At 43.0% G+C, this 24,677-nt stretch overlaps 2 protein-coding genes across 4 annotated transcripts in view; both read left to right on the top strand.

The window, feature by feature from the left end:
• The first annotated feature begins 1,172 nt into the window (after positions 1-1,172).
• DAPL1 (death associated protein like 1) lies at positions 1,173-8,447 on the top strand. Of its 2 annotated transcripts, none has more exons than XM_014249274.2 (4): positions 1,173-1,382; positions 4,901-4,988; positions 6,633-6,696; positions 7,409-8,174. In XM_014249274.2, the coding sequence occupies exons 1-4, from the start codon at positions 1,337-1,339 to the stop codon at positions 7,466-7,468; spliced, it is 258 nt and encodes an 85-aa protein (XP_014104749.1). In that variant the 5' UTR covers positions 1,173-1,336; the 3' UTR covers positions 7,469-8,174. The 2 variants fall into 2 exon arrangements, with proteins under 2 accessions (XP_014104749.1, XP_005519624.1); XM_005519567.2 differs by lacking the exon at positions 7,409-8,174 and adding an exon at positions 8,194-8,447 and having other exon boundaries at positions 1,191-1,382.
• Positions 8,448-19,500: 11,053 nt separating this feature from the next.
• The window catches only part of TANC1 (tetratricopeptide repeat, ankyrin repeat and coiled-coil containing 1), a 64,976-nt gene continuing 59,799 nt past the window's right edge, over positions 19,501-24,677 (top strand). For both annotated transcript variants that reach the window (XM_088059157.1, XM_088059155.1), the window contains exon 1: positions 19,501-19,622. The gene's annotated coding sequence lies outside the window, so the exon portion shown is untranslated. The remainder of the gene's footprint in view (positions 19,623-24,677) is intronic.

The raw sequence follows: 24,677 nt of genomic DNA, 5'->3' as shown, positions 1-24,677 counted from the left end.
AAATTTACCTCACTAAATCAAGTCCTTTCAATCTTAAGCAATGGTTTTTAAATGTCCCTGCCCCTCACACCGCTCCCCGCCCCTCACACCGCTCTCACACCGCTCTCACATCGCTCCCCGCCTCTCATACCGCCCTCACACCGCTCCCTAGCCCTCACACCGCTCCCTAGCCCTCACACCGCCCTCACACCGCACCCTAGCCCTCACACCGCACCCTAGCCCTCACACCGCACCCTAGCCCTCACACCGCACCCTAGCCCTCACACCGCCCTCACACCGCACCCTAGCCCTCACACCGCACCCTAGCCCTCACACCGCTCCCTAGCCCTCACACCGCCCTCACACCGCACCCTAGCCCTCACACCGCACCCTAGCCCTCACACCGCACCCTAGCCCTCACACCGCACCCTAGCCCTCACACCGCCCTCACCTAGCCCTCACACCGCACCCTAGCCCTCACACCGCACCCTAGCCCTCACACACCGCCCTCACACCGCACCCTAGCCCTCACACCGCACCCTAGCCCTCACACCGCACCCTAGCCCTCACACCGCTCCCTAGCCCCCACACCGCCCTCACACCGCACCCTAGCCCTCACACCGCACCCTAGCCCTCACACCGCACCCTAGCCCTCACACCGCACCCTAGCCCTCACACCGCACCCTAGCCCTCACACCGCCCTCACACCGCTCCCTATCCCTCACACCGCTCCCTAGCCCTCACACCGCCCTCACACCGCACCCTAGCCCTCACACCGCACCCTAGCCCTCACACCGCTCCCTAGCCCTCACACCGCTCCCTAGCCCTCACACCGCTCCCTAGCCCTCACACCGCCCTCACACCGCACCCTAGCCCTCACACCGCTCCCTAGCCCTCACACCGCACCCTAGCCCTCACACCGCCCTCACACCGCTCCCTAGCCCTCACACCACCGCACCCTAGCCCTCACACCGCACCCTAGCCCTCACACCGCACCCTAGCCCTCACACCGCCCTCACACCGCTCCCTAGCCCTCACACCGCACCCTAGCCCTCACACCGCACCCTAGCCCTCACACCGCACCCTAGCCCTCACACCGCACCCTAGCCCTCACACCGCACCCTAGCCCTCACACCGCCCTCACACCGCCCTCGCACCGCTCCCCGCCTCTTACACCGCCCTCACACCGCCCCCCGCCCCTCACACCTCCTCTCACGCCACTCCCCGCCTCTCACGACCACGTCCCGCCCCGAATTGCACGGGGCGCTGCCGCTCGGGTCGGTTCGCGGTTTCCGGCGCGGTTCCGTGCTCCTGCCCTGCCCTACCCTGCTTGGTTCTCGGCGCTCCCGCTCCCACCATGGCGCTAAGGAGGGGTATCCCACCGGGCCGGCGCCATCCCGCAGGTAGGGGCTGAGGCTGCTCCGGGCGCGGTGTGAGGGGCTCTGCCGCCGCACTGTCCCACACAGGTGCAGCCGCTCCGCGGAGAGGAGCGGCAGTGTGGGACCGGGAATGGTGGAGGCGGGTCTGTGGTACGCGGCCCGCTCGGCCCAGCAGGTCCCGCAGCCGCCCCATCACGGGTGCGCTCGGTCGGCGGGTGCGGGGCTGGTGCCGCTCGGTGATCGCGAACGAGTTATTGAGGGATAGCGAGAGAAGTGGGTGTTCATGTTCAATTAAATGTCTGTGTTTAATCTTACAGCCGTATCCCTCGCCTCCTGTAGTAACGTGAAGAATTTTCTTCCACTCCACCAAGACCTCCCTGCCCTGATAGATCTCTCTGTGAGGCAGCCTTCGAGCAGCCTACTGTTCCAGCCTCCGCTCTGCCCGTGTGGCGGCTGTAAGGATGTAGTACTGGGATTTGAAGAGTATAGTAGCGAGAGTAGTAGCGCCTGTGTTTGTTGGGGGAGCATGTAAGTGCATACAGTGAAAGCAGCTCCTGGGCCCTCCCAGGAGCTGTACGGAGCTCTCTCAAACACACTGGTGTGTGGGCTGTGTCCCGCCTGTTCTGGGGCACACGCAGAGATGCTGCAGGCTCAACCTTTGGAGCTGCGGGATGGTTACTGCAAGGACAGCCACTGCCTTTGAAACTTGAGGAGCCGTAACTACAAGGCTTTAAACCAGTTAGGGCTTCACCTCGGTTTATTAGGAGCAGCTAGTGCTTTAAGGAGCACATACTTGTGTGTCTCCCCGTACCTCTAAGAATTGTTTTGTTTTCTTGAAAATATTTTTTGTTAGGAGTTTTTTTTTAGCATGCTTTTACATGAATTTGGGATGTAAACCATTTTTTTCAGCTTGTCTCTAATCCATTCTTGGACTTTTATGTATGTGTGTGTCAGGGATAGTTGAGCTGTACCTGAAAGGGCCTTTAAACCACTGCAGTCAGTGACCTGGAGGAGGTACTGGTCTTTCTGAACCTGCATGATAGTAAACTATCTGTTTATGATAGTAAACTATACTGTAACTTGTAGACTTGGAAGTCTTGGTGAAGCTTATGTGTGACTGCAGTGGGGACCAGCTTGGCTGAGGTGTGGAGGTAGCAGAATAAGTGGTTTCAACCATGTACTTAGTGACCGAAGTTCAGGTGGGCATCTTTATTCTGACCAGTATTCAGCCAAGCTATCTTTGTTTTCACTTGGTTTGTTTTTGTGTGGTTTTCTTGTTTGAGATTTTTTGTTGTTGGGATTTTTTTTGAGGAGAACATAAAAGGGAATGCGCCTTCTTACTTTCTTGTTTTATTTTTAAAATACATGTTTTTTTAAAAAATGGAAATTAGAAAAGATTTTATCACTTAACTGTTAGATTAAATGGCTAACAGGTCACTTATAAAAATAAAAAAATTGAGCTCTGTATTAAAAGTCTGACATACTTCTCTATTGCTTTGGAAAGCAAATTACAAAACAGCTTTGTGGTGCACCCCAGATGCATCTGTGTTTAACTCTTCCCCCACCATGGATGTGTGTGAGCAGGTGGGACAGCTGTTCCTAGTGGCTAGTTTCAAGTCAGTGCAGAGATAGAAAGGAAGACGGATTATTTTTAATCACTCTAGATAACGTTGTTTTGTGGGCCTATTGGTAATAGACATAATTTCAGACTCTCCCTGCTTCAGTATCTCTTCCCATGTTTGGGTTTCTCCTCCTTGCCTAGCTCCCGTTGTGCTTTGTGTAAAGCCTCATAGTGTTAAAATGTCTGCCTTTGTCTGGATCTCCTTGTCCTGCTAAATTAAAACTAGAAACAATGCTTGTATTTAGAAATTGCCAGTCGTGCATCTGAGGGAAGGTCCCAAACCAAAAGTTGTGGGTCTAGGTTCAGTTACCTTTTTTTTTTTTACCTAAATCCAAAATTTTAGTGATTTTCCTGTTTGTGGTTTGGCTGGTTCCTAAAAAGACAAGAGCCTAAAATCTGTGGGAGAACACTTGGGATAACTTGCATTGGGGTTCTGGGTGAATTTATATAAAGAGAAATGATGTCAAGAAGACCTCTTGAAAGCTGCCAGGCCTTTCTTTGTGTCATCTGGTTTGTTTTTGTTGATATTTGGTTTGGGTTTTTTTGGTTTGGTTTGTTTTTTTTACATATCTTGTCATCCTAGTTTGAAGATTTGAAGATGCCTCAAAGACAAGGAAGTTTCACACTTGTGAGTTGAGGGTGTTTAGAATCTCAATTCTCTTTACTGGAAACAAACAGTTTTACTTGGAAACAAACAGTTGAAACTTTCATTTCAGATACTTTTCATTTTGCAGGTAGGCTGCCAGAAGGATTAAGTTCAGTCTAGGTCTCCAGTGTATTTGCAGCTGTAAGATGATTGTGCAAAGAATTTGCTGCTTATGCAGCAGTGTAATTAACTGTATTATGTCATTTTATAAAGAGAAGAAAAGCCAAGTCTAGCTATAGCATAACTCTGATATTGTAGTGCTGCTTTTGACATGACTGAGGGAGAATTTTTGTTTTTAAAATAAACCCACAATCAAGAAATACAAGGTCAGGAGCCAGATTTGGTAGAAAATGGGTGTTAGTTACAGATGGATACAAATGCATTTCTCATGCTAGCTAGTTGAGTAATTCTAGAAATCTTTCCCCATTCCCTATTCTCTCCTGCCCCCAAATTTAAACTCTCGCTTTGATTGTTCATGATCAGAATAGGAGTCTTGCTGAGAGGTGAAGCAACTTGTTCAATAGCATGAGAACAGAACACTAAGGTTGTTCTTTCTTACTCACAGTTTTAAAACTTAAAATGCTCTTCTGAAGAGAAAGTATTTGTTTTAAGAGAATGTTTTAGATAACTTTACGTGTTCTTTGTTCACAATTCAGTTTTCAGACATGCCTCAGAAGGTAAATTGTTATTGTTAGGTCACCTGTAGCTTAATTAGTTAATTAAGTTTTGTTAATTAGTTTTGATTGGCAGATATGTTAATAAAACATAATTAACCATGTTGGAACACAACATGAGTATACATCTGGTTCTTATCTGCATTATTAGATTTATTCTGGAATACCCTGAACTAATCATGAAACCCTTACTGCTGTTAGTCACATTGTTCAAAACCCTGAAAGTGGTGGTGGTTTGGTTTCCATTTTTGTTTTTAAAATACAAATCTGAGATGTAATAATTTCTGCGGAAGAATGCATATTAACGTAGTAAGGTGTTAAGGTTTAATATATGTAGCAGTGCCTGAAGCCACTCTGATTCCTTGATTTTTGGTATCTGGAAGTTGATTTGAGTCTGCCACGACACAGAATTGTAAAGCCTTTGCTGCATCTCTTTGGCTACTCCTGTGTATGTGTGTGTACAAGTAAGGCATGGAGTTAAATACTGAAAGATTATTTCTGGTTAATGGTTTTCTGGAGAAAAAGTATTCTCTTCTTGTGTATGTAATGTGCTATGTAATTCTGTAGCTGTTTTTCCTTACATTTCACTTTCTTCTTGCAGTTAAAGCTGGAGGTATGAGAGTGTCTAAAAAGCAAGAAAATGGACCTGTTGAGAAAAGTACTAAACCTCCAGGAAAAGAAAAGTCAAGGTATTACAATGCAGGGCCTGTTCACCCCTGCCCTGTAGTTCAAGTTCATAGGTAATGATCTCTGAAAACAAAGAAAACTCTTATTCTGCAAGAGTTTAATTCTTAAATTAACTTGTGCAATTATAATGCTGATATTGAAGTAAGTATTGATTTTAAAAAACTCCAAAACCCAACAACTTCAAAACCCAAGGACAGTGCCTTGCAATGAAAGGCAAAGGCTGAATCTCATCTCTATTGTCATGTTTTATGGAACAGAAATTAAAACAATATATTACATACCTCTGCCTAATAAAGGAGTTATTTCCAGTACAGTTATTTCCAAACAGTTTCCAGTGGAGTAGGAATGAACTTTAGGCTGTCCACATTCTGAAGGAAATTAAACCTACATCAACTACCCCCAAGGAAGAGTCTTATCTCCTGTATAGGCTATACCCTCTATTTCAGTCTAAAATCTAATTTGGCTTTTGCTGTTTGCTACTTTATAAGGTTAATCAAGCTGTTTTGCCCCAAAAACGAAGGCATGCTTCTGTTTTGAATAAAGTAACAGCAACCAGTTGATGTGGTCATTAAAACAAGTATTTTCTTGCAGCTTTTTCAAAGACTGAACATTTTTCTTAAATACACGAACTTTTCTTAAATGTCACTTAACTTTTTGTTAAGTCAACCAATATAAGAATATGACAGTTAAATTTGAAATTTGTGATTTCTTGAAACTTGTGATATTCCTGAAGTTTTTGTTGTTGTTGTTTTCTTCTGGGATTAGAAACTATTTATTTTCACTTGTCACCAATAATCTGGGTGTAATTTTGCAGCTGCCTTTTCCATAGTCATAGTTACTTAATGGTATAAGCAGATAAAATAACTTATATTTCTTATATTTCAGTGTAGCAAACTGTTGATTGGTAAATTGAAATGTCAGTAGGAATGTCTTTCCTGATCCACAGAATCATTAACTTAATTAAAGCAATATCTGCTTTTTCAAGGGTCATGTTTATGGTATTTGGGGTTTATAATGATTTTTCCCTACTCCATTTTAAGCTACAGATGTGTCAGTGGATATAATAGTATCATCAGAAGAATGTGCTGTCTGAAGTTCTTCCTGTTGTTGAAGTAAATTATTTCATATCCACAGATTTGTTTATTTGTGGAATATTGGTAACATGGTGTTATTCACTAGAATATGGAGGATTTAATGGGATATTCTTGTGAAAAAAAAGTTCTTGCTTGACAAATAGTTGCTGTGAAAGGAAACACTCTCCAAAAGCAGAGGGTGAATTTTTTTCATGTGTCTAGGTTGGAATCAAGAAAACTTTTTGTAGATCAGGGTATAACTGCTCAGCTTCTGAGAAGTTATTTCAGTGTACAAAAAAAAAAATCCTTTTTGAGATAGTCAAGGATATTTCTTATACAGTGTTTTTGTATATCTGAATAAAATAGCCTGTCACACAGATTTTCTGTTGTTCCATTCTGAAACACCATGCCCTTTTTGATATAATATAGTTTTCAATGTGATGAAAAGACAGCTCCAAACCCTAAATTTATATTGCAAAATGTTCTGTATTAAGTCTGGAAAATGAAAGTGGCAAGTGCTCAAGTGTTTCTGTGAGATGGAAATGCTAATCATGTTTTTCTTCTGCTTTACAGTGCTATTGTCAGTTTTGCAAAACCTGAGAACATGGGTGTCTTGGTAGCAGAAGCACTGAACAAAGTAAGTCTGGAAGAAAAACTCAGTGTTTCTTCATAAATCTAAACATGAAAAAAAAGTTAAAAAGTGAACTTTCCTTAAACTGGTGTCTGGGAGTTGCAGGTTTTTTCATCTGCCACTATTCTTGGGATGATTTGTTTCTGTAGTGGTTGTGTGGCTGAGCTGCTAGATGGCTAGGAAGTACCTGGCCTTCTCTCCTTACTGATTCCTCTCCCAGTTACTGCGACATGCCCTGGGTAGTTGTGCATACCTGTACAGAGAAGCACAGCCAGACAGTGAGGTGTGTCCTGCTTGCAAAGTAGCATGGTGCATTAGTTTTGGTGAAATATGGGGAAGAATTACCAGCAGCATGTGTCTGGCTGAACTGGGATTACAGTGCAGAGCAAAACCTTGTCTTCAGTGCTTTATCCCACTGTGGAAATCACTCCAACTTCTGTAAGGGTCCAGCAAAAATACAGAGCTGTTTGAGGAAGGGAGGTGGCATGACTGGCAGGGGACACCAGGATGGTGATCCAGTGTCCTGCTCTGTGAATGATCTCTGAGACAACAGGCACATCATGTCCTACTGCTGCCCCATATCTTGCTGTTTCATCTGAGGCCTGACATCACTCAGTCAAGAACCTTTTGACTTCTCTCATAGGAATAACATAGGATCCTGTGAAATCTTGTATCCCACAGCTGCTAATGGACCCTTCTGTTTATCACATGCTTACAGCTCCTGCCCTGTGTCTCAGGCTGCTGGTGCAGACTCACACCTGCCCTTTGGAAGAGCTGATTTTACAAGCAGCTCTTTGGTTTGCATGGTAATCTGAAGACCTGACAGTTATCTCTCTGTTACATTCTTGCAGTCTTCAGACTCTGAAGCATACAAGAGTTCCTCATCCCTAGAGCTCAATAAAACATCAGTTGCATAATTGCAACACAAGCCTTTTTTCAACAGTTGTGTTTATATCTTTAGCCTGTAAATCTTGAATTTTTGCTTAGACTTTTTTAAGGAGAACAGATACAACTCATCCTCTTCTCTTCTACCTGTCCTCATCTCCTCTGTTCTGACACACTGTTTCCTTCTCCTGTTGGTTTCCAGAATCATGTATATAAAGCTTCCTTGCTACTTTAGAATGTGATAATTATCTACTGTAATAATGATGATTTTGAACCTGGGAAAATAAGAATTTGATTCAACTTACTGTTAACTCTGGCATACTGATTATTTGCTGTTTTCCTTATCTTGGAAGCTCATTCTATGAACTGCTAAACAAGGGAAGAAAAAAAGATTCAAAAATTCCCTAAAGGAAGTCAGACTAATGTCACTTTGAAAACAGAAATTATAACTAAATATGCCAAGTTACTGTGATTGTGTGTATTAATCACTTGAACTTTTTGTGGGTTTAGGTTTTACTTCTTCTTTTAAACTACTTTAATAGGATGAAATATAGAAAGAGAATAGCTGAAAATCTGTATTCTATCACAACTTTTTTTCTTCCCCCTTTAATGTTACAGATGAGCCACAAAATCCATGCAGCAGCATTACAAGTGGCTCACCAAAAGCCGCAGCCTACTTTGGAGAAGTTCATATTGCCTAAAAGAATTTACATTATTCAACAGCCACGGAAATGTTAAGATAATCATTGAAATACTTATGTTTACTTAAAAGTGAGTTTCTATTTCATATAGCACTTAGCACGCTGTGGTGAAGTGCTCAAAAGCTATGTGCCTTGTATCTTGCTGTGTTTCTGTTACTGAGAATAAAATATAAGAAGAGTTACTAAATGTACTCAGGATTTATTACAATACCATGGCTTCTATCTAACCTGTTACTGGTATATAGTAATTACTCAATACCAAAAAGTCTAAGTTTCACTTACTGTGTGAGTTTTGAGTGAAGGAATGGAAACTGTCAGCCCTGTTGTTTTGGGTTTTTTTTTAGTTTAATGGTAGCAAAGCTGATGTGAACTTGATTCTAAGAAAGCGGGTCATGACTGAAAGACATGGGGCTTCATTCAGTTGAACCTGAGGTTTTCCATGGTGAATGCATGCCTGAGACTTGCTGCATGATAAGTAATTCACAAAGTCCTGGGAAGGTTTTCAGTGCAATGAAAGAAGTATTTTTCGCTTGCATTTCTTTCTGTAAGAAAACCCAGCTCCTCTACAGGGATGCAGCAAGCAGGAAGAACTCAGTGGAAACAGTCTATTTGAACCTATTTGGGACTGGGGTGGCTAAATGAAGGAAGTACCTGACTTGAAGCTGACCCCTTGGCATAGGAGGGCAGGTAGTAGGGAGGAGACAAGGTGCAGAGAATGCTGTGATTGCAGTTTGGAGTTAGAGTTGGTAGAATGGGGTATGAGACTTAGCACTGACTGGTAGTAGTAGGGATGTGAAGGGTCAAGCTTAAAAAGTGGGAGGAACAAGTGTAAATCCCAGTCCAGGCAATGTCCTTGAGCCATGACCTGCTTGCAGTGACCCCAGGGACAATAGAGAGAGCTAGAGGATAATAAATAATGTCCTGCTATTGAGATTTGGTTGTGGAGCTCCACTGACTCTGAATTTAATTCTGCTATGACTATATTTATTTATTTTTTTTTATGGTAGTGATTGCAGAAGAGTATTGTCCCAAAACTGGTTCTTTCACTTTTTTGGTGTGCAAGAAATTGATCCCCATACAGAGTGGAGGGTTTTGATTTATGTCTAGTTGTATGCAGAAGGGAGTGCTGGGTGATGAATTGTCAGAGCTGGCACGGAGACAGACAAGGCAGGCACACCTGTAGGTTACAGTCTCAGGTCAAGCAGATCTTACTTCAGTCCATGGTTAAGTTGCTGTTAGCTTCCCCTCTCTGTCTCAGTCTCAAGGTATAGTGTTCCAAGAAGTCATGGTATGTGCTCAGTAAGCAGTGGGCTCTTGGTGGGTAGAGGGGGCTGAGCTAGGGATGTGATTTTTACTATTTTAATTATGACATAATGAGGAAAGTTCATGGCATGGGCAAGTTCTCGCCACAGAAACAGTCAGACCGGGGGGTTTGTTGGCCCGTCATAATAAGATCCTGAATAAGAAGGGTGTGATCTTTTTATTCTGTCCCCTTCAAGGACCTAGAACATCAATTTTCTGTTTTCTACATTCCTGTGGCTGTTTCTCCTATTGCTTTGTTGTCTGTCATATTTGGAACTTTGCTCCTGTTATTCATCAATTCCCCACTTCCATATGTATGATTCTTCTTATGCATATCATAAGTCTCACTTTGGAACCATCACATATTTTCGTGAAAGGAACCACAGGGCTGACAGGACATAAGTCAACTGCTTCATGATTTCCCAAATGCAAATACATAGTGCTGCAATTAAGACAAAACATAAGAGGGGTAGTATTAGGAGAACAATAAGGTAATACTCATTTAAACTCCCTGTAGTGATGGTAAGTGACCATCTGAAAGGTGTTCCACTATTCATGTGCTCTTTCTCACTTCACTTGGTCCAACCCTTGTGTGCTTTCCACATCACGATGGAAATCAAAGTATTTTATCCATTCTTCTGAGCTTGTTTCAGTAGTTGTTGCAGCTCATGATGCTATAATAATTTTCTTACTAAAGGGCAGCAGGTCTTGAATCATCATATAATTATACTGCAATAGCTTGTAAAATGTGACAGGAGCTGAATAACTGAAATCCCACCCATCAATTTTGGTGAAATTATTAACACAAACATTAGACTAATTATCTGTATCTACAATAAGGTTGTCTACAACTATGAAGCCACAAAGTGTTCTCATATAAGCACATTGTTTTCGAGTATATAAAAGTACAGGTTCATGAGCTTCATCAGGATGGATTCCAAAATGACAAACACTATTCTGGATCCAGACAAATGTCAGGGCTTTGGTGTTAGCGCACAAGTGAGTCCCTGTTCCCATGCAGTGCATGTGCTAGCACTGATGGATTGCCATTCCCCATGGGTCCATGTCCTATGCTCTGGGGTAGCATTATGATTCAGGCCTAGTGCAGTGGCTGAGTGATGGACACAGAGGCATCCTATATGGATTAGCACCAGGAGCGTGCTATTGATGGTATTATAGGTAAAACTGACTAAGTGCCACCAAGGCTGTAGTTCCTTTGCAAATTCAATCATTATTCCAAATTACTTTTTGAAGTTCAGTGGGTAAAAGTGCCTTCTTCACCCTCTCTTAAAATTGCTGCTTCTGCTGTTGATTCTATCCACAACTGAACTCGGACGCAGCTAAGAGGCAAAAAACCTTCACCTTTGGTTGCTCCAAGTGCCTCTGGGATCAGCTATGAGCTCACTCATTGATTCTTTCCCGCTGAGGCAATGTGTCACATAAGAGCCATTGATTAGTTTCTAATGCTGGTAGAGAAGACCACAGAGAGTGTTGCAATTTGCTTAAATCACTTGTGGTTGTGCTCAGGTTATTTATAAGTAGTTCAGCATTTGTACAATTTAAAACTCCCAAGTCCCTGTGCTTCCAGTCACATCTCTTCTTGTTCCTTTTGGAGAAGTGGGGATTTGCCCACAGTTAGCCAAGCTAACTGTCTTGCATGGGAAGCACTTAAGAATGGTGATCACATTGATTTAAGTGTAGAAATATTAACCTGCATTATTAGTTCTATTTGTTTAAGAAACCAAGGTCAATTAAACAACATTTTTTGCTGATCTGCATTTATGATCACATGGTCCAATTTAAAAAATTTGTGGGGATTAAATTTTCTCATCCTCTTTGGCTGGACAGATGTAGGTAGTTGTTTTGATTTCAATAATACCAGCCTTGAGTTTAAATGTTAGTCCCACATTATGGTGGTCCCAAAGGCATATAACAAAAACAGATTTAACCAGAGTAACATTATACCAGCAATTCCACCTTTTGTTGGCACAAAATTTCATGTCTTTTGTGTTTGACTATGAAACATTGAAATCTTAGTGGCTTTCCCATGCGTAGATCCATTGATCATTCTGCAGCCTATCAAATTTTTTCTTGGGTTGCTCCTTTCAAGAGAGGAACCTAACTATATCTATCTCAACCCAACCCGTGTTCTAAATATGCTTCAGCTCCATGCATACCCAGAGTAGTGAAATTGTACACAAAAATTGTGTACTTAAATTCATGCTTAATATGAAAGGTGATACTCAAAAAATGGTTACACTGTCAATGAGGATTCTTTTTAAAGTGCATTTTCCACATGACTGCAGTGGAAAGCTATTGCAAACATATGAGACACTCCCTCTAAAATCAAGGGGTCCTGCAAAGGTTACCCAGAGTTAGTGTTGCCATTTAACACTAATGTCTGTGTCTTTTCATCCATCCATCCATTTTGCATCAAATGTAAATACCCTTGTGTTGATTAAAGATTAAATTATGATCACAGGAAGTGATGATTAGTAGCATATGCAATAAATAATTTGGTTACACCTTGAATAAATAGAAGAAATTAAAATAGTGCTTCTCCTTTGAAGACAACTGTTTTTTATCTCTGGTTCCATAACTGAATGATAGCTATTTGTGAAATACTCTTAATGTTATGCTGGACAACAGCAACAGTATACTTTATGGGTCTTGAAGTTGTAGGTATGGGATTTGGAAAACAGTCTGATTTTGTATGTTTTATAGCACATTTCTATTCCCCAGGCTGGCTCTATGGCAGTGAATATTGATATGAATGTTAGGGAACAAACAGGACTTGAGTCAAAGCTGTCCATGTGTCAAATGACTGACTATCCGTCCTCTCAAAGCCAAAAATACCACAGTGCACTCTAATGTATCTATGGCCAATACATGCTCCCTATACAAAGAATATTCATGAAATCTTTAGAATTCTAATCTTTCTGCTTTTTGTTTCTGAAGAAAATCAATAACTAGTGAAAATTTGTAGGGTCTGATTCTGCAGGCCTTTATGAACAACACTTTGTATGAAGCTGAATGTTATTTAACTGTTTAAAACAGTATGTTCAGGGAGGGGGAATGTGCTTGGTGTAGAAGGGAGCTGTAGTAAATCCCTTTTGTGGCATAAATCAGGTCATACAGTGATTGCTAAGGATGGAACAGTTTATTACTATTCAACTGTTAAAAAGCCCTAGGCACTGCTCTGTGCAGTGCACATTTGGCAAGTGCAGTCCCCAGAGAGGAAGTAGGTATATTCAGTAACTCGAGTTTCTGGCAGGACCATGTCTGTGGGCAAACAGGAGTTCTGCAGCTGTGCTCAACCCATGTATCTGAGCTACATTAGCCCTCCCAGCCCAACAAATCCAGGTGTGCCCTGTGTCAGTACCCGGCTCTGCGTATGCGGAGCACTGCTGCAGGGCGGTGGGGGAATGCCCAATGGCCTGCCAGAGCAGGCTGCAATGGAAAGGATCTTCCAGGTACTACCTGGGTAAAACTTTCACATGTCAAAATAGGTCCAGACAAGAAGTTAGGAGGTCTAGTTTTGATAAGTTCTGCTTCATGGGTTTGCTTAATGTAGAGCAGGTACAATCTCCTCTTCTGCTATGAATCTTGAAAAGCAGGAAATTCTGGCAAGTGTTCTGTTCCATGTCCTGCTATTAGGTGGTGTCCAGTTTGTGTTTGCACCATCATTGATGACACTGTGATGGGGCTGTTGTGCCTTCTGTTGCAGGGAGTTTATTTTACTTAGTTCAAGCCTTAATACTTAGCTTTCATTATTTAAATATGAATTGCCACCAAATTCAGCACATAAAGAACAAATACAGTAGGTTTGCTAGGAAAATCAAACCACTGCAGGAAGACTGTTTTCAGGCTTTTCATGGACTATCTCAAACAATGCAGGCATTCAGCAAGAAGGACATGATTTCAGGAAAGTATTTCTGCTGCTGATCTTCATTTCACCATGTTGGAGGACACAAGGTTGGTTAACATGTAGTTGTTATTAGCTGTAGCTATAATAACCCTCAAAATACTTCACAGAGATGGGAAACGGAGGGACAATGAAAGCTGTGAAGAGATTTCAGTACATGTTGGTTGGTTCAATGTCTTTGTCAGCTTGGTAATGTCATATGTGCTGTTTGATGGTGTGAGACACACATGTTCTGTTGGACTTCTCTGCAGGGAGGAGTTTCCTCTGGGGCAAGGAGGAGTGTCTACCCTTAAGCACTTGGCACTCCTAGGTTGGGTGGTGCTGGACAGAGCTGCTTGGGAATTTGGGACTGTGCAGCTTGTCACTGGTGTAGCAGGAGTTACAGTATGTAAAGTTCAATGCACAGACCAAGGCCTGAAACTGAGACCATGGGATTCCTGACTCTTGTGTGAAACTGCAGCAGATGAAATGGCAAAGAAATTACACATGGCAAAACTGGGCAGTTGCAATAAAACAGAACTCTAGCACAAGACTTAATTTTAATAAACAAATATTAGCTGTTGTTTAAAGCCTCTGTGTGTTCCAGGATGTACTTGTCCAGCCTGTTCCTCTCTAAGTGGTATGCATAAATCTGCAAATAATTTCAAGCACAGTAACCTCTGCTGGTGTATAAGCCCCAAAAGTGGTACATACATAAGCTAAAGAATTTACTGAATTCACCTTTAATTCCAGCATAGATGACTATATTCCTACAATGTAAAAAAATAAAAAAAAAAAAAATTAATAAAAAAAACCCATCAGTGGTCCAATCAGTGTCATCTGCCATACTTGTATTGTTCCTGTTGTGAGCAATTCCCATACCATGCTCCTAGGAAGGCACCTCTTGGTTTGGGAAATCTTGCTGTTGTTGAGAACTCTTGTTTCCACATATTGTCATTCCTCCTCTTCCCTCCTTGCACCTTCTCACTGCCCTTTCCTCCTCAGCCTGCACAGGGCAGCTATTTGCAGCTGGTCAGGTGGCTGGAGGAATGTGCACTTTTATAGTATGTTTTTGGTTCTTTTCATACATGGCCACAGATCCTACTCCTGGTCATTATGCCACTCTCACTCAATTTTAGTGAAAAACTTCTGGGTTATATTATTAGCAGAAATTTCAGTCTGACACTTCATTTATAATGGGCTACTAATGTTTAATTCATTCTGGAATTGAAGAGGACTATTACAGCTCTGAAGTCTGAGTATTGCTGAGTGTCCAGCTAACAGGGATTCTCCAACTCTCCAGTTTGTTAAAGCAATTTTATAGAGGTCTATAACTCATATCAAGAGTAGCTTATGCAGTATCAAGGGATAATTATTATATGTGTACAGGATTTGCCACAAGAGGTTGCTGTATGCCTATAGCTTGTTCCAGCTCTGCCTGCTGAGCTGCCCTCAGAAATACAGCTGTTTTCTGCCAAGGAGGTATATTTTAATCTGCTGGAAAAGTTTCAAAGAAAAAGAACAGACAAGTTTATGAAAACTATCTAACTTATTTGGTATTTCATGGGGGTCATGACTACCTAGGAGCTGTGAAGATACAATGGGCATAATTCCATGGTAACAAAAAGTGACTCCCTACCCTTCCTCCAGTCTCTGGGTTCCCAGCTGGAGTCAGGTACAGATGAGGCAGCACAAGAAAAGGAAGTGCAGACTGTATTGGTATTTGGTACACCGAGTATGATTTGCTCAGTTTGTAGATGCTGACTTAGTATGTTTCTGAATGTGGTCACTTCAGAACAAATTTGTTGCTTCATGAGCCAGGCAACATTAGAAAGTTGGATATAGCATCCCCCAGTCAACAGTTATGTATCAAGGGATGAAGTTTCTGAACCTGACTCTATACACAGAGTATTCCTTTTATATTTGGGGCTAACTTCTGGAGAGCAATTCAGAAGTTATAGTTATATAGAGGAATGATTAAGACTTTTGTTAAGCTATGATACAAGATGTTTTATATAATAGATATCATTTTAGTTGCAAAATATGCATTTAGCATATACTGAAATAGAACAGTCATGAAAATGAAGATTGATATTAAAATTTAAATCTAACCTTCTACTTTCATTGATCATAACTTTCTTAAATTCCTTCTAGTTTAAATTTTTCACATTCAGTATGTTTTTTCATAGTTAAAGAGCTTGAGCAAACTGAGCTCTCTTTAAGCTACATAAGCCTGAAATATTTGTTCTTTATATGCTACAATCAAGAAATATTAAATAATGAAATGTAAGGTTATCTATTAAAAAAATAGCTGAACTTGAAAACTTTTAATTTGGTTTGTTCTGTGTATCTCAGGTGTAAAAAGTAAAACAAGTCAAAAAGACAAATTTAGACTGATTTTGCTGAAGCTGTTCACAGGTGCCAGCCAAGGGTGACAGGCATGTTGCTTGGCCCTGGTGTGTGTGCATTTGAACTCTTCTCCAGTAAAGTCTGTTGAGGTTTCTATAGACAGTATTTGTAAATATGTCACAAGAGCCCTCCAATTACTTCAAAAATTCTAGCTGCTGGTTCTAAAATTGGTCTTGATGCCTTGAATTGTAATGAATAAAAAGGACTATAAAAGGGGTGATGGGGAGGTGGTAGAATGTCCTAACACTTTGCAGACCTGGGCTGTTAGGAAGTCAGGAATTTGGCAGGCAAAAGTGGCTACGCTGCATGCTTCTGCTGGTTGAAGCACATATACTGTTCTAATAAGTTTACAGCTCACAAATAGGACATTTTTTTTCTTGTCTCATGCTCTGTCAGTGAGGACATTCACAAAGGAAACTGGGAGGGAGCATAGCTGGGACAGGTGACCCGAGTAGACCAAAGGCATATTCCATACCACAGAATTTCATTCCCAGTCTCCAAACTGGGGCAGGTACCCAGAAGGGCCTATCTAGGTTTGGGAAGGGGAGGTCTGGCATAATTCAGCCAATTGTGAGCAATTCCATTGTGCATCACTTGTTTTTTTCCTTTTTATTATTTACCATTATTACTGTATTTTACTTTATTTTCAATTATTAAACTGTTATTATCTCAACATGCAAGTTTTAATTTGATTCTCCTCTGCATTCCACTGGGGTGAGGGTGAAGAAAGGGGGTTGAGGGAGCAAAATCACGACAACCTGCTGCCTTAAAATCAGTAAATTGAGGATTTTCTAGCAAATTATTATGTTGCATGAGAATGAATCTGGTGTGATAAAAGCATCTACCTTGAATGGAAGCCTTTAAAATTTACAAATTACCTTCCTTGAAGGCACCCTTCAAAACCAAGAATTGGAATAGTAGTTTAAGATGAGAAGCCTGAACTAACAAAAACAACACTGAAGCTGAGCTGAAAAAGGGAGAAAGTCTGATTTCTAATTTCTCTAACCCCCAGCATATATGTTAATACAATGAACATTGCTGCCATTATATTTCAGTGTGATCTGATTCCTGTTTTCCTAAAATAAAAAAGCTACTAGAAGCTTGTGTGATAAGTGCAAGAATGAGGAGAGCCATAACCTTTGTGAGAAGGAAGAAGGAAGTGCTGAAGAATTTCAGTGGCTAGGAATGGATAAATCATCTGAACAAATGAGTGGAAGGAACAGAGGGCAGAGCAATTAAAGTAGAACAGCTGTGAGCTAAATTCTTCCCAAAAGGAAGCTGCCGATGAGAGCATAAAACTTTACATTCCTGGTATCAAAAGCATTGCTCTACTGAGACAAATAGGGAAGCACTAGAATTGATTGTGAGCTTTCCTGTGAAGCAGCAGGACCTAAATCCAGTTGACTATAAATACTATTTCAAAACTTTTGGGTTCATAACTAGAGGAAGAGAGTGCGAGCACTGGACCTGCTTAGGAATAGGTCCCACAACAGTGGAGTCATAGCTCAGTTTGTTGTCTCAGATTCTAGAGACAAAGTCATAAAATGCTGCCCAAACTTTGACATTTCCTCTGAGAAGGAAAATTCCCTTACTTCCAGATATAGGCCTCATCACACTGGCAAAATGTAGGGAAAAGAATGTGATTAAGAGAATTCTTCACTGGAGAAAAGACACTGTGTGTTGCTGGCTGAGATGCACACAGCATCCTCCCCTTGTTTTGGAAGTAATCTTCAGCTACCAAGCTGCTGAAGTGATGGTGAAAGAAGAGTAATGTCACTAATTGCTGTTGCTCTTGTCACCCTGAGGGCTTTGTCTCCAGTTCCTCTGCTCTTCTGACACCAAACAAGGCAGTTATGGCCAGTGTTCTGCAGGGAATGTGCTGCTTGTCTATCAGCCTGTCACTTCTTTCTGAACACATACATGGATTGTCCTGTGCCCCTTACAGACACATTGGAAGACATTTTGTGAAATGCTTGCATATGAAAATGTTCTGGAATACTCCAGCACTGTAATTCTGCAGTTACATTCAGATTTAGTTTTCATGACAAATTACATATGAAAATCAATGAGTTTGCACAGAAAACAGCAAATCCTTATTTATCCATTTATAAATGTAATTCGGATTGTCCCTATATTTTCCTTTTTTGGTGTGAGGAGGATTAATTTTTGTATTTAATTATGTGAAATTGCAGAGGTTGTGTGTAGCAAGGCTAAGCACTTTGGCCTCTATGCAAGGGAATACCTGCAGTATTAGATACTTGGGGTGGAAGAAGCAAGCAGCTTCAGGTTGAGAGAGAAAAACATGTCAGCTGAGTGTTCCTGCTGATATTTTTGATTGCTGTGTTCATAACAATGGCATGCAGATCACCATTGTTAAACCTATGTTATACTTAACATAGTTAATACTTAAAACTACCAGGCACTTCAGTGCTAAGCCCATTGATGTAATACAGTTATCTATCTACATGTGACATTCCCAGCCAGAGATAATGCTCTTTGGTGGCTACTTTTGTACAGCTCATTGGGGTTACTTGGGTGCCCCAGAATAAAATTACCAGTACCTCGGGATTTTTCTCATAAGCTGCCATCTGAGCTGTCTTTTTGAAGAGCTAAATATTTTAACATTCTTGCTGCCTGGCATAATCTTCAGCCTTCCAATGGGTTTTGTGGATGTCATCTGCAGTCTCTCATTCTTCAGTATCTTGGGAAATATGGATGGATAGACTGGGAATGGTGTTCACTGCTGTATTCAGAGATAATGCCACCTCTACACGTGCTTGCTGATCCCTCCTTTGAACAGGTAAAGAACCCACTGGCTTCTTTTGGGGCAGCAGCATTGATGTTGTGTGACTTTGCCCTTTGCCACGGCAACCCCAAGCCCTTTCAAAGGTGCTGCTTTCCAGGACGCAGTTTGGTTTTCTTCTGTGTTCTGGACAGGGCCACACTCCTTGTTCTTACACCTGGCGTTTCTAATCTGGCTGTCTGAAGTGCCTTGCGTGGTCCGTTTCAGAAAGTAACTTGGATCAGTCTGAGATCTTCACAGACTCATAGAATGGGTCCGTTTGAAAGCAACCACGATGGGTCATCTGGTCCAATCTCCCTGCTCAAGCAGGGTCCTCCCAGAGCACATGGTACAGGATTGTATCCAACGGTTCTTGAATACAACCACCTGTGGAGAGAGACTCCACAACCCCTCTGGGCAATCTGTTCCAGATCTGTCGTTATTATTTATAGTATTTATATTATTTATATTCCGCTCATCTTTTGCCGTGCCTAGCTTTCATAAGCTCCGATGCGATTACTTTCATATTCCTGATGGAAGACTGCTTTGGTGGAAGTGGATGGCCTCCAGTGCGGGGCTCGGGGCAGGAGCCCCCAGCCCCGAGCTGTGCGTGTGGGCTCTCAGGAGAAGAGTTCAGCCGGGCAGAGCGCACGGGTGGCGGGGCGCTCCGAGCAGCACACGGGCCCGGGCCGGGCTCTGCGGGGCTCTACGGCCGATGCTCGTAGAGCGGGACCTCGGCCCGGCCGACAGGGCACTGCCGTGCTCGGTCTCACCCCGCGCTGCAGCCCGGTCCCGCTCCGCCCCGGCCCGTCCCGCGGGGGGCGGGCGCTGCCGCCGCCCCTCCCGTGAGCTCATCCCGCCGACGCGCCTGCCCAGCCCGGAGGAGCCCGGAGCAGCCCGGGCTGGGCCGCGCGCGGAGCCTGAGGCGAGGGGCTGGGCCCGCCGCTGGGTGAGACCTCCCCGCCTCTTCCTCTCCTTCCCTCCTCCGCCCCGCGCCCGGCTGGGCCGGGGGCTGCGCGGGGTCGGCGGGTGTGGAGCCGCCGGTAAAACTTTCTGACGGAGGAGCGTGTGCGGGCATGTCGGGCAGGCACGGGCCGGGGCCGGGGCCGGGGCCGGGGCAGGGCCAGGGCCAGGGCCCCGGGCAGGGCGCGGCCCGGGGCCAGCGCGGGTGGCCCACGGCCCGTGAGTGGCCCGGGGTGGCCGGGGCCGGGCCGAGCCGGCGGAGGCGCTGCCCGGGCGGGGCCCGGCGGGATTTCCGCCTCCCCGGCCCGCACTGTCACGTTTCGGTGACTGGGGCGGTTTTCATGCCTTTACCGGTAGAGATTTGGGGCGAAAAAAAACCAAACAATGCTGCTTGCTGGAAAACTTGGTTTCTTGGTGGTGTTTGGTTTTGGTATTAGAGAGCAAGGAAGGGCCGCTGAGAAGAGACACGGCCCGGGCCGAGCCGGGGCGCGGGCTCGGCCGTGCGCGGGCAGAGGCGGGGCTGGGGTGCGCGACACGTGCGGGTCTATGGGCAGCGACCTTGTTTTGACGGCTGGAACAGAAGGGCCTGCCCTGGAGGTCATCAGTGTTCTGCTGGCATCTCAGGCATAAAATGATAAAACGATAACTTTATTCGGTTTTAATATGTGAGTTACTGCTAGTGTATAGTAACAGCGTGTTGTAAAGCTTCCTGATTTTTCAGTACTTGTTTGCCATAGCCTCATAATGCATATTGTTGAATAGGGGACTGGGTCCCGAAATAGTGGTTTAAGAAATAGAATGTGACTGGAGACGTCTTTCTGTGAGGGTGAGCCCTGGGGGATAGAAGGAGGTTTAGATGGGCTTGAGTGTGATGCAGAATGTGGTCCCTGCTCTGCAGCCCCCCGGGCCAGAGTGGCAGTGCCACTCGCCTGCTCTGCCTCACACGGTGGTTTCTGACGGAGCCAGTGCTACTGCACCATTTGGAAAGCCAGCAGCTGAGGATGTGGGAGGTTTACTTTGGGCTTCCGTGACTGCTAGGTGTAAAAACAGTTGGCAAGAGGTTCGTTCACTGGTCTGGAGGATTTTAAATGTTTTTCTCATCCAGCCTACTTCAGAATTTTGCAGGATTATTCAGTATATGCAGAAGTCCTATGTTACCTCATATTTTTGATAGCTGTTGCTTAAAAATAGCTTGATACTTTAAAATTGAAAATACCAGGGAATAAGTGAATTAAGTGTGATACCTTAGGTCCTAGAAAATTTCCTCCCACTGTTGTTTAATATACAGTGGCCAAAAATGAACTTTTCCCATTTGTTCTGAACTACTGTTTAAGTGTTGTTTAATTGAACAATGGTAATACAGTAAATGGTGCCAGTGAGCAAGGTAAACACAAGTACTGTTTCTTTTTGCTGCTGCTCGGGTAGTGTATTCGGAGCTTCATTTATGTGAATGCTCTGAATTGCTGGTTGCCTTGCTTTGTCAGTGTAACTAACCATTGGCATGTCCAAATGGTGATGAATTATATCTGCTTTAGAACCAAAACATATTTGGTTCATGGCCAAAGTTGCTCAGCTTCCCATAAGAGTCTGTAGGGAAAAGACATTTTATGTGTATGACCACAGTCCTGAAGTTGATGCCATGGCAACTCTGTGATCTGAATTATATGTTGGAAGGCAGCTGAGCAGTCTTAGCAGAGGTGTTTGTTTTCCTTAAGCTGAACTCTCATCAAGATAAAACCCTTCTTTGAAGGTGAAAGATTATTTAGCAAGCTTTCAAACTCTTGTGAGTATAAGGACATCAGCCTGACCTGTAAGTTATTTGTAATGGCACCCATAAATATCTGTAAATTGTAATTTATATCCATGGTTTTAAAATTAAGGTTTATCTGCAGAGATGCCGTTTTGACTAAAAAGTGGTATTCCAGGCTCTGTCAGGAGCTAGATCTTCATGTTCTCCAGAAAAATAGAGAAAGGTCAGCTTTAGGTTTTGTATGTGGGAAAGTCTGAGAAAACTGGGTTAGTTCATGTCTTTTGGTTGCTTTCAGCTCCCAAGACTTGATGTGGAGGTTGGAGAGTTTTTTTATCACAAAGCTGTGGCAGCGGAGAAAGAAATCTCAGCATATGGCCTAACAAATGTATAAGGTCTAATTTCTTAACAATATAGGAATATTGTATTATTATATGTGTGTATATATATATATACATATAATATGTAATATATATATAATATATATACAATATGTTTCTGTATAGGAAGCACCACTGTTAGAAAACTGACTTTTGAATGTTGAAGGCATAATGTAACACCAGACTGAAGAAACCCCAGGAGCCTCTGAAAACCTCAGAAACATTTCATGATCCTCACTGCATTTGGTTTTGTGTTTAACTTTAGTTTGATAAGTTCCTCTTTTTTTTTTTTTTTTTTTAATAAGTTTGTTTTTGTGGAGCCTTAACCTCTCTGATCTTATCATGAAGGGAAGTAAATAAAGGGATCAGTTGCTCATTAATGCAGAATATCTGTTGTGTGGTCTAATGTTAATATATGTTTGCTCTGCTGTCTCCTACTAGCCTTTCCTTTTAAAATTCATTGTTTAGCATGACTGAATTAATCCTTCAGTATTCATTGTACTTGAGAACTTCTGTAAAGCTATTTCAGCATGCTTAATTGACTAGATTATTTTTCTAAGCATAGAACTCTAGAGCTCAGGGGATGATCTGTATGCTGTGTTTGGGCTCTCCACAGACATGTTGGAGTCTCCTGTGCTGTCCATTTCCTCACTGAGGGGTAGGAGAGTCTGAACTTGAGCACAGGTTTTCTTTCACTCAGTTTGTGCTTCAGTCAAACAAGGTGCTTTTGGTTTCCTTTCATAGCTAAAATGTGCTCTTGCTCCCCCTCCCTGTCTTTCAGCTTCATAAACCTTTGGAGGTTTATCCAGCATAGTGATTTCAGATTTCTGTGCTGTGTAGGTGATACATCACTGTGTAGGCTTTTTTCATCCATCATTGCCACTCTTGCTTCTTGAAGTATAAACGTTCTAGTTCATGTTCATGGAATTACTTTGATTTCTGAAAGTCCTGTTTCTCTTCCTGTGTTTCTGGAATTTTGTTTTTGTTCCCCCCTCATCGAGAGGAGGCCTGCTAAGTCATAGGCTTTATTTGTGAAGGTACTTTGTTTCTAGAATATTCAGTGTTGCAATAGCTTAGCTTCAGTGCTTGGTCTCTTGTTCCTGAGGGATGTTCATTAGAGTGTGGGAGCAAAGGGCCACGCAGCTGTACCTGTGAGAGTTATTTCTCCGCTGCATGACTTGGGAGCGCTGGCTGGGATGTGGGCTTTATTTCCTGAAGTATACTATACAATTTAGTATTTCGCATATTTTTTCCTCTCTGTCTGGAATACTGATTTCTAATGAGGGTGCCAGTTTGAAAGCAGAAGTTCCGCTGGCTTTTGGAGTGAACAGCTGTGCAGATCAGCCAGTTTGGCAGATGTGAGGTGTCTTCGCTGGTGTCTTGTCCCATGGGACAAGTCCTTGGGTGCTGGCAGAGAATGGTTTACTCTCAGCCTCATGAGTTACATGGATACTCAGCTCTCAGTTACATGGGTGGTGTAACCCCTCAGCCTGCGATTCTTGCTGGGCTGCAGAAGTGGTGTTCAGTGATGGCAGCAGCGAGTTCTGTCACAGCCCTTACAGAAATTTAAATGCCTGTGCTCAAATCAAGAGCTGCCTTTAGAGTCTTGATGCTGTTGAAGTTGGTGGCACTGCTCACTGAATTATGCCTATCTGACATGCCTATATTTTTTCTGTAAATACTCTGTGCCAACAGCTACAGGGGTTATGGTTTGCGGTGCTGGTGAGGTGACTGACTTGGTGAGGCACCCTTTGTGAAGCACTTCTCAGACACTTTTGCAGTCTGAATGGCCAAAATAATTTTGGGAATGCAGCCGGTCTTGAAGTCATCTAGCTCATCCTCATGTACATTAGGGAATTCAGCTGTATCTAGATGTGTAGGAAATTGGAAAACTACATGCAGCTTAGAGTTCTAGTGATCTTAAATACTGTAACTACATAATAAATATATACAATGGATAAAATACATACACAGTTACAGATCTGTGTTTTGAATATCTGAGTGTTTTTTCTGAGCTGCCCTTAATTCATGGTGATGCAAGTTAGAACTTTTGAATTATCATTAAAGACAAATTTCCTCCATGTTTTAGATTTCTATAACACAGGGTGGTGTTAAAAGAGAAAAAAACTCCACAGCCTACAGTAGACCTGTTTGCACTCATTTTGCTCTGCAGCAGAATTTCCCCCTGAATAGTGAACTAAGTGTTAGTGGAATTTATCACCTTTTTGTTTTTCAGAAAAGATGCCTAGTATCAGAATCAGCCCATGAAGGAGGGGTCCCAGCTGCGAGTGGTGCACATCCCGCCTGGCACTGAGGTGTCACAGCTGTCGGGGCCCAGGGTGGTCCCGAGGGTGGCTCAGCACAAGCCAGAGGCACACAGGACGTGTATGGCAGGCAGGAGTCTCACTGCTGACATTCCTTGTTCCTAAGCTGTTTCTTATCTTCCTACCTGCATGTGCCCGTATCTAGCTCAGACAAATCTGTAATTAAAATATTCAGGAATTAGCATGTTTGCAGCAAACCTGAAGACTTTGTAAGGAGCCTTTTTGTCTTGGTGCGGGCTGTGGTGAGTGCTGTCACTGCGATGGGCTGGCACCTTGGCCATGGTGGAGCCTCTGCCTGCCCTGTGGAGCTCTCTAGCTGCTGCTGTCACCTGTCCAGAACAGGTGAGCTGCTGTCACCTGTGCCTCGGAGCCCTTAAAGTGCATTTTCAGAAATGTGTAGGATGAGAGGGTGAGGGGCTGCTGCTTGTTTGCTTCGTATTTCATATATTTGATAATTAACTGCTTTAAGACCAAAGGGTTCTGTAAAACATTTGCTGTACTACACTGAAGTTGTGTATATGTTGTAGGGTTTTTTTTGTGTTGTTTCTTTTTGTTAGTGGGGTTTTTTTGTTTATTGTTTAGGAGTTTTT

Source organism: Pseudopodoces humilis, chromosome 8 (genome assembly GCF_049639895.1).
Source record: "Pseudopodoces humilis isolate 2021_Gansu_Grassland_sample_001 chromosome 8, ASM4963989v1, whole genome shotgun sequence".
NCBI classification, from domain to species: Eukaryota; Metazoa; Chordata; class Aves; order Passeriformes; family Paridae; genus Pseudopodoces; species Pseudopodoces humilis.
Note: the sequence above shows the minus strand (reverse complement) of the source record. Positions and strands in the feature narration are given on the sequence as shown.